This window comes from Salmo trutta, chromosome 31, assembly GCF_901001165.1.
Source record: "Salmo trutta chromosome 31, fSalTru1.1, whole genome shotgun sequence".
In the NCBI taxonomy this organism is placed as follows: Eukaryota; Metazoa; Chordata; class Actinopteri; order Salmoniformes; family Salmonidae; genus Salmo; species Salmo trutta.
Window position 1 is genome coordinate 41582192 of NC_042987.1, and position 10632 is coordinate 41592823.

Here is a 10632-nt window from a genome sequence, read left to right on the forward strand (position 1 = left end):
AGAGAGGATAGATAGACATCTGAACAGAGATGGTTATAGTGTGATGATACCAGAGAGGATAGATAGACATCTGAACAGAGATGGTTATAGTGATGATACCAGAGAGGATAGATAGACATCTGAACAGAGATGGTTATAGTGTGATACCAGAGAGGATAGATAGACATCTGAACAGAGATGGTTATAGTAATGATACCAGAGAGGATAGATAGACATCTGAACAGAGATGGTTATAGTGTGATGATACCAGAGAGGATAGATAGACATCTGAACAGAGATGGTTATAGTGTTGATACCAGAGAGGATAGATAGACATCTGAACAGAGATGGTTATAGTGTGATGATACCAGAGAGGATAGATAGACATCTGAACAGAGATGGTTATAGTGTGATACCAGAGAGGATAGATAGACATCTGAACAGAGATGGTTATAGTAATGATACCAGAGAGGATAGATAGACATCTGAACAGAGATGGTTATAGTGTGATACCAGAGAGGATAGATAGACATCTGAACAGAGATGGTTATAGTGTTGATACCAGAGAGGATAGATAGACATCTGAACAGAGATGGTTATAGTGTGATACCAGAGAGGATAGATAGACATCTGAACAGAGATGGTCATAGTGTGATACCAGAGAGGATAGATAGACATCTGAACAGAGATGGTTATAGTAATGATACCAGAGGATAGATAGACATCTGAACAGAGATGGTTATAGTGTGATACCAGAGAGGATAGATAGACATCTGAACAGAGATGGTTATAGTGATACCAGAGAGGATAGATAGACATCTGAACAGAGATGGTTATAGTGTGATACCAGAGAGGATAGATAGACATCTGAACAGAGATGGTTATAGTGATACCAGAGAGGATAGATAGACATCTGAACAGAGATGGTTATAGTGTGATACCAGAGAGGATAGATAGACATCTGAACAGAGATGGTTATAGTGTTGATACCAGAGAGGATAGATAGACATCTGAACAGAGATGGTTATAGTGTGATACCAGAGAGGATAGACATCTGAACAGAGATGGTTATAGTGTGATAACAGAGAGGATAGACATCTGAACAGAGATGGTTATAGTGATGATACCAGAGAGGATAGATAGACAGACATCTGAACAGAGATGGTTATAGTGATGATACCAGAGAGGATAGATAGACATCTGAACAGAGATGGTTATAGTGTGGTGATACCAGAGAGGATAGATAGACATCTGAACAGAGATGGTTATAGTGTGATGATACCAGAGAGGATAGATAGACATCTGAACAGAGATGGTTATAGTGTGATACCAGAGAGGATAGATAGACATCTGAACAGAGATGGTTATAGTGTGATACCAGAGAGGATAGATAGACATCTGAACAGAGATGGTTATAGTGATACCAGAGAGGATAGATAGACATCTGAACAGAGATGGTTATAGTGATACCAGAGAGGATAGATAGACATCTGAACAGAGATGGTTATAGTGTGATACCAGAGAGGATAGATAGACATCTGAACAGAGATGGTTATAGTGATACCAGAGAGGATAGATAGACATCTGAACAGAGATGGTTATAGTGTGATACCAGAGAGGATAGATAGACATCTGAACAGAGATGGTTATAGTGATACCAGAGAGGATAGATAGACATCTGAACAGAGATGGTTATAGTGTGATACCAGAGAGGATAGATAGACATCTGAACAGAGATGGTTATAGTGTTGATACCAGAGAGGATAGATAGACATCTGAACAGAGATGGTTATAGTGTGATACCAGAGAGGATAGACATCTGAACAGAGATGGTTATAGTGTGATAACAGAGAGGATAGACATCTGAACAGAGATGGTTATAGTGATGATACCAGAGAGGATAGATAGACAGACATCTGAACAGAGATGGTTATAGTGATGATACCAGAGAGGATAGATAGACATCTGAACAGAGATGGTTATAGTGTGGTGATACCAGAGAGGATAGATAGACATCTGAACAGAGATGGTTATAGTGTGATGATACCAGAGAGGATAGATAGACATCTGAACAGAGATGGTTATAGTGTGATACCAGAGAGGATAGATAGACATCTGAACAGAGATGGTTATAGTGTGATACCAGAGAGGATAGATAGACATCTGAACAGAGATGGTTATAGTGATACCAGAGAGGATAGATAGACATCTGAACAGAGATGGTTATAGTGATACCAGAGAGGATAGATAGACATCTGAACAGAGATGGTTATAGTGTGATACCAGAGAGGATAGATAGACATCTGAACAGAGATGGTTATAGTGATACCAGAGAGGATAGATAGACATCTGAACAGAGATGGTTATAGTGATACCAGAGAGGATAGATAGACATCTGAACAGAGATGGTTATAGTGATGATACCAGAGAGGATAGATAGACAGACATCTGAACAGAGATGGTTATAGTGATGATACCAGAGAGGATAGATAGACATCTGAACAGAGATGGTTATAGTGTGGTGATACCAGAGAGGATAGATAGACATCTGAACAGAGATGGTTATAGTGTGATGATACCAGAGAGGATAGATAGACATCTGAACAGAGATGGTTATAGTGTGATACCAGAGAGGATAGATAGACATCTGAACAGAGATGGTTATAGTGTGATACCAGAGAGGATAGATAGACATCTGAACAGAGATGGTTATAGTGATACCAGAGAGGATAGATAGACATCTGAACAGAGATGGTTATAGTGATACCAGAGAGGATAGATAGACATCTGAACAGAGATGGTTATAGTGTGATACCAGAGAGGATAGATAGACATCTGAACAGAGATGGTTATAGTGATACCAGAGAGGATAGATAGACATCTGAACAGAGATGGTTATAGTGATACCAGAGAGGATAGATAGACATCTGAACAGAGATGGTTATAGTGATGATACCAGAGAGGATAGATAGACATCTGAACAGAGATGGTTATAGTGTGATACCAGAGAGGATAGATAGACATCTGAACAGAGATGGTTATAGTCTGATACCAGAGAGGATAGATAGACATCTGAACAGAGATGGTTATAGTGATACCAGAGAGGATAGATAGACATCTGAACAGAGATGGTTATAGTGATTCCAGAGAGGATAGATAGACATCTGAACAGAGATGGTTATAGTGATACCAGAGAGGATAGATAGACATCTGAACAGAGATGGTTATAGTGTTGATACCAGAGAGGATAGATAGACATCTGAACAGAGATGGTTATAGTGATACCAGAGAGGATAGATAGACATCTGAACAGAGATGGTTATAGTGATACCAGAGAGGATAGATAGACATCTGAACAGAGATGGTTATAGTGTGATACCAGAGAGGATAGATAGACATCTGAACAGAGATGGTTATAGTGATACCAGAGAGGATAGATAGACATCTGAACAGAGATGGTTATAGTGTGATACCAGAGAGGATAGATAGACATCTGAACAGAGATGGTTATAGTGTTGATACCAGAGAGGATAGATAGACATCTGAACAGAGATGGTTATAGTGTGATACCAGAGAGGATAGACATCTGAACATAGATGGTTATAGTGTGATAACAGAGAGGATAGACATCTGAACAGAGATGGTTATAGTGATGATACCAGAGAGGATAGATAGACAGACATCTGAACAGAGATGGTTATAGTGGTGATACCAGAGAGGATAGATAGACATCTGAACAGAGATGGTTATAGTGTGGTGATACCAGAGAGGATAGATAGACATCTGAACAGAGATGGTTATAGTGTGATGATACCAGAGAGGATAGATAGACATCTGAACAGAGATGGTTATAGTGTGATACCAGAGAGGATAGATAGACATCTGAACAGAGATGGTTATAGTGTGATACCAGAGAGGATAGATAGACATCTGAACAGAGATGGTTATAGTGATACCAGAGAGGATAGATAGACATCTGAACAGAGATGGTTATAGTGATACCAGAGAGGATAGATAGACATCTGAACAGAGATGGTTATAGTGTGATACCAGAGAGGATAGATAGACATCTGAACAGAGATGGTTATAGTGTGATACCAGAGAGGATAGATAGACATCTGAACAGAGATGGTTATAGTGATACCAGAGAGGATAGATAGACATCTGAACAGAGATGGTTATAGTGATACCAGAGAGGATAGATAGACATCTGAACAGAGATGGTTATAGTGATGATACCAGAGAGGATAGATAGACATCTGAACAGAGATGGTTATAGTGTGATACCAGAGAGGATAGATAGACATCTGAACAGAGATGGTTATAGTCTGATACCAGAGAGGATAGATAGACATCTGAACAGAGATGGTTATAGTGATACCAGAGAGGATAGATAGACATCTGAACAGAGATGGTTATAGTGATTCCAGAGAGGATAGATAGACATCTGAACAGAGATGGTTATAGTGATACCAGAGAGGATAGATAGACATCTGAACAGAGATGGTTATAGTGATACCAGAGAGGATAGATAGACATCTGAACAGAGATGGTTATAGTGTTGATACCAGAGAGGATAGATAGACATCTGAACAGAGATGGTTATAGTGATACCAGAGAGGATAGATAGACATCTGAACAGAGATGGTTATAGTGATACCAGAGAGGATAGATAGACTGTGGGGGGGGGGGGGGGGGGGGGTAGTGTACATTTATTTAATACTTGATCTCAATCAATCTATCGATCTTTTGATTGATTGATACTTGATCAGACTCCTTCTCAATCTAACGGTCTAAAACATGTAACCAGGAGTGGAATTGAAGGTGGGAAAAAGGCAAGTCACAACTGTTGTATTACTGGGGATTCAGCAACAAAAATGTTAAAGATTTTTTACATGTCAATTCCACCTCTGTATGTAACCCATAACCCATATGCACCAGAAACCCTTCCAAGAAAAACACAAAACCCTTCCACAGATAAATACGACAAAGAGAACAATAACAATAGCAGGTCAAAGGGTTAAATTAGAGTTAATGTTTTCATAGCCTCACAGTCCGGCTGGTGACAGTCCAACTGGTGACAGTCCGGCTGGTGACAGTCGACAGTCCGGCTGGTGACAGTCCAACTGGTGACAGTCCGGCTGGTGACAGTCGACAGTCCGGCTGGTGACAGTCCAACTGGTGACAGTCCGGCTGGTGACAGTCGACAGTCCGGCTGGTGACAGTCCAACTGGTGACAGTCCGGCTGGTGACAGTCGACAGTCCGGCTGGTGACAGTCCAACTGGTGACAGTCCGGCTGGTGACAGTCGACAGTCCGGCTGGTGACAGTCCAACTGGTGACAGTCCGGCTGGTGACAGTCGACAGTCCGGCTGGTGACAGTCCAACTGGTGACAGTCCAACTGGTGACAGTCCAGCTGGTGACAGTCCAGCTGGTGACAGTCCGGCTGGTGACAGTCCAACTGGTGACAGTCCAGCTTGGTGACTGGTGACAGTCCAACTGGTGACAGTCCCTGACAGTCCAACTGGTGACAGTCCAGCTTGGTGACTGGTGACAGTCCAACTGGTGACAGTCCCTGACAGTCCAACTGGTGACAGTCCGGCTGGTTACAGTCCAGCTTGGTGACAGTCTAGCTTGGTGACTGGTGACAGTCCAACTGGTGACAGTCCAACTGGTGACAGTCCAACTGGTGACAGTCCAACTGGTGACAGTCCGGCTGGTGACAGTCCGGCTGGTGACAGTCCAGCTTGGTGACTGGTGACAGTCCGGCTGGTGACAGTCTGGCTGGTGACAGTCCGGCTGGTGACAGTCCAGCTGGTGACAGTCCAGCTGGTGACAGTCCGACTGGTGACAGTCCAACTGGTGACAGTCCGGCTGGTGACAGTCCAGCTTGGTGACAGTCCAGCTTGGTGACTGGTGACAGTCCAACTGGTGACAGTCCCTGACAGTCCAACTGGTGACAGTCTGGCTGGTGACAGTCCAACTGGTGACAGTCCAACTGGTGACAGTCTGGCTGGTGACAGTCTGGCTGGTGACAGTCTGGCTGGTGACAGTCCAGCTTGGTGACTGGTGACAGTCCAACTGGTGACAGTCCAACTTGTGACAGTCCAACTGGTGACAGTCCAACTGGTGACAGTCCAACTGGTGACAGTCCGGCTGGTGACAGTCCAGCTTGGTGACAGTCCAGCTTGGTGACAGTCCGGCTGGTGACAGTCCAGCTTGGTGACTGGTGACAGTCCAACTGGTGACAGTCCAACTGGTGACAGTCCAACTGGTGACAGTCCAACTGGTGACAGTCCGGCTGGTGACAGTCCGGCTGGTGACAGTCCAGCTTGGCGACAGTCCAACTGGTGACAGTCCGGCTGGTGACAGTCCGGCTGGTGACAGTCCGGCTGGTGACAGTCCGGCTGGTGACAGTCCAGCTTGGCGACAGTCCAGCTTGGTGACAGTCCAGCTTGGTGACAGTCCAGCTTGGTGACAGTCCAGCTTGGTGACAGTCCGGCTGGTGACAGTCCGGCTGGTGACAGTCCGGCTGGTGACAGTCCAGCTTGGTGACAGTCCAGCTTGGTGACAGTCCAACTGGTGACAGTCCAACTGGTGACAGTCCGGCTGGTGACAGTCCGGCTGGTGACAGTCCGGCTGGTGACAGTCCAGCTTGGCGACAGTCCAACTGGTGACAGTCCAGCTTGGTGACAGTCCGGCTGGTGACAGTCCAGCTTGGTGACAGTCCAGCTTGGTGACAGTTTTTGTTGCAAAGCGTTTTGGTATAGTGTGCACTAATGAATATGACCCAGGAGTGGCAGGACACTGATAAGGTATGGGCATTATTAGTGCTGCTAACTAGTTTAATACTGTATCCTTTTTACACTGCCTGCCTCACTTCAGCATAGGACCTTAACTAGCTATCATGGATTGTAGTGCAAAACATTACAATGAACACAAACGCAACAGAAAACCAATAAAGCCACTCATAATAACGTAAGGCAAAATATTCAGACCCCTTCACTTTGTTACGTTACAGCCTTACTCTAAAATGTATTAAAAATGTTATTTAAATGATGAAGTAAAAACAGGTTTAGATTTTTTTTTTTTCAAAACTGAAATATCACATTTACGTAAGTATTCAGACCCTTTATTCAGTACTTTGTTGAAGCACCTTTGGCAGTGATTACATCCTTGAGTCTTCTTTGGTATGACGCTACAAGCTTGGCACACCTGTATTTGGGAAGTTTCTCTCATTCTTCTCTGCAGATCCCCTCAAGCTCTGTCAGGTTGGATGGGAAGTGTCGCTGCACAGCTATTTTCAGGTCTCTCCAGAGATATTAGATCAGGTTCAAGTCCGGGCTCTGGCTGGGCCACGCAAGGACATTCAGAGACTTGTCCCGAAGCCACTCCTGCGTTGTCTTGGCTGTGTGTTTAGGGTCGTTGTCCTGTTGGAAGATGAACCTTCACCCCCAGTCTGAGGTCCTGAGCGCTCTGGAGCAGGTTTTCATCAAGGATATCTCTGTACTTTGCTCCGTTCATCTTTCCTTCAATCCTGACTAGTTGCCACCACGACCTCCAGACGTGATGCTTGGTTTTATCCGACCAGAGAATGGTAATTCTCATGGTCAGAGTCTTTTAGGTGCCTTTTGGCAAACTCCAAGCGGGCTGTCATGTGCCTTTTACTGAGGAGTGGTGCAGAGATGATTGCCCTTCTGGAAGGTTCTCCCATCTCCACAGAGGAACTCTGGAGCTCTGTCAGAGTGACCATCAGGTTCTTGGTCACCTCCCTGACCAAGGCCCTTCTCCCCCGATTGCTCAGTTTGGCCGGGTGGCCAGCTCTAGGAAGAGCCTGCTGGTTCCAAACTTCTTCCATTTAAGAATGATCGAGGCCACTGTGTTCTTGGGGACCTTCAATGCTGCAGACATGTTTTGGTACCCTTCCCCAGATCTGAGCCTCGACTCAATCCTGTCTCGGAGCTCTACGGACAATTCCTTCGACCTCATGGCTTGGTTTTTGCTCTGACATGCACTGTCAACTGTGGGACCTTATATAGACAGGTGTGTGTCTTTCCAAATCATGTCCAAATAATTGAATTTACCACAGGTGGACTCCAAGTTGTAGAAACATCTCAAGGATGATCAATGGAAACAGGATGCACCTGAGCTCAATTTAGAGTCTCATAGCAAAGGGTCTGAATACTTATGTAAATAAGATTTTAATTGTAATAAATGTGCAGAAATGTCAAAAAACCTGTTTTCGCTTTGTCAATATGGGGTATTGTCATTAGATTGATGGATGACATTTTTATATTTAATCTATTTTAGAATAAGGCTGTAACTTTAACAAAATGTGGAAAAATTGAAGGGGTCTGAATACTTTACGAATACACCGTATATAAACATGACACACAAACCAATACTGACATATTAACATGACACAGGCTATTTGGCATTATTGGCCGTAAAAATACACATGTTGAAATTGTTGACACGGATGGTCCTGTCAAAAACAAAATGGCTGCTAGGCGGTTTTCTGATTGAATATCCATAACGTGCCCCAAAATGACAACATATACAGTACCAGTCAAAGGTTTGGACACACCTACTCATTCAAGGGTTTTTCTTTATTTTTACTATTTTCTACATTGTATAATAGTGAAGACATCAAAACTATGAAATAACACACATGGAATCATGTAGTAACCCAATATTTTGTAACCAAAAAAAGTTATATTTGAGATTCTTTAAAGTAGCCACCATTTGCCTTGATGACAGCTTTGCACACTCTTTGCATTCTCTCAACCAGCTTCATGAGGTAGTCACCTGGAATGCTTTTCAATTAACAGGTGTGCCTTGATAAAAGTTACATTTGTGGAATTTCTTTCCTTCTTAATGCATTTGAGCCAATTAGTTGAGTTGTGACAAGGTAGGGGTGGTATACAGAAGATAGCCCTATTTGGTAAAATACCAAGTCCATATTATGGCAAGAACAGCTGAAATAAGCAAAGAGAAACAACAGTCCATCATTACTTTAAGACATGACGGTCAGTCAATCCTGAACATTTCAAGAACTTTGAAAGTTTCTTCAAGTGCAGTCCTAAAAACCATCAAGCGCTATGATGAAACTGGCTCTCATGAGGACCGCCACAGGAAAGAAAGACCCAGAGTTACCTCTGCTGCAGAGGATAAGTTCATTAGAGTTAACTGGACCTCAGATTGCAGCCCAAATAAATGCTTCACAGAGTTCAAGTAACAGACATCTCAACATCAACTGTTCAGAGGAGACTGTGTAAATCAGGCCTTCATGGTCAAATTGCCACAAAGAAACCACTACTGAAGGACACCAATAATAAGAAGAGACTTGCTTGGGCCAAGAAACACGAGCAATGGACATTAGACCGGTGGAAATCTGTCCTTTGGTCTGATGAGTCCAGATTTGAAATATTTGGTTCTAACCGCCGTGTCTTTGTGAGACGCAGAGTAGGTGAACAGATGATCTCTGCATGTGTATTTCCCACCGTGAAGCATGGAGGAGGTGGTGTTATGGTGTGGGGGTGCTTTGCTGGTGACACTGTCTGTGATTTATTTAGAATTCAAAGCACACTTAACCAGCATGGCTACCACAGCATTCTGCAGCAATACGCCATCCCATCTGGTTTGGGCTTAGTGGGACTATCATTTGTTTTTCAACAGGACAATGACCCAACACACCTCCAGGCTGTATAAGGGATATTTGACCAAGGAGAGTGATGGAGTCCTGCATCAGATGACCTGGCCTCCATAATCACCCAACCTAAACCCAATTGAGATGGTTTGGGATGAGTTGGACCGCAGAGCGAAGGAAAAGCAGCCAACAAGTGCTCAGCATATGTGGGAACTCCTTCACGACTGTTGGAAAAGCATTCCAGGTGAAGCTGGTTGAGAAAATGCCAAGAGTGCAAAGCTGTAATTTTTTAAACATGTTTTTTTAACTAGGCAAGTCAGTTAAGTGTGAACAGTGGGTTAACTGCCTTGTTCAGGGGGAGAACAACAGATTTTTACCTTGTCAGCTCGGGGATTCGATCTTGCAACCTTTCGGTTACTAGTCCAACGCTCTAACCACTAGGCTACGCTGCCGCCCCATCAAGGAAACGGTTGGCTACTTTGAAGAATCTAAAATAGAAAATCTATTTTGATTTGCTTAACACTTGTTTTTGTTTACTACATGATTCCATATGTGTTATTTCATAGTTTTGATGACTTCACTATTATTCTACAATGTAGAAAATAGTACAAAATAAAACAAAAACCCTGGAATGAGTAGGTGTGTCCAAACTTTTGACTGGTACTGTATGTAAAAAAACTGCCTATATGAAACTATCTACAAAAATACATTTCCATCAAAATGTACCTAAGAAAGAATTTGTGCAATATCACCTGTCCCTTTTCCATGTTGTACAGTAGAGATTCATAGTCCTTACAGTTAAAACGGAGTGTAGGAGGACCTCCACTCCCTCAGTCACGTCAGCTGAGTGCTTCTTTTCTGTAATTGTCTCCATGTGAATGTGTGTGTGTGTGTGTGTGTGTGTACACAGGTGTATACTGTACGTGTGTGTGTGTGTGTGTGTGTTTGTGTGTGTGTGTGTAGCCAGGTCTCTGTACTAGTTAGTGTGTGTAACAAGGTCTCTG

General features: G+C 43.3%; 1 protein-coding gene across 1 annotated transcript; it reads right to left on the reverse strand.

Moving 5' to 3' along the window:
* Positions 1 to 4676: 4676 nt before the first annotated feature.
* On the reverse strand, positions 4677 to 7072 carry LOC115170209 (uncharacterized). The gene is made up of 2 exons (XM_029726604.1): positions 5639 to 7072; positions 4677 to 5466 (listed from the first exon to the last, which is right to left on the reverse strand). Exons 1-2 carry the CDS (start codon positions 6802 to 6804, stop codon positions 5028 to 5030), a joined length of 1605 nt encoding a protein of 534 aa, XP_029582464.1. The 5' UTR covers positions 6805 to 7072; the 3' UTR covers positions 4677 to 5027.
* Positions 7073 to 10632: the final 3560 nt, after the last annotated feature.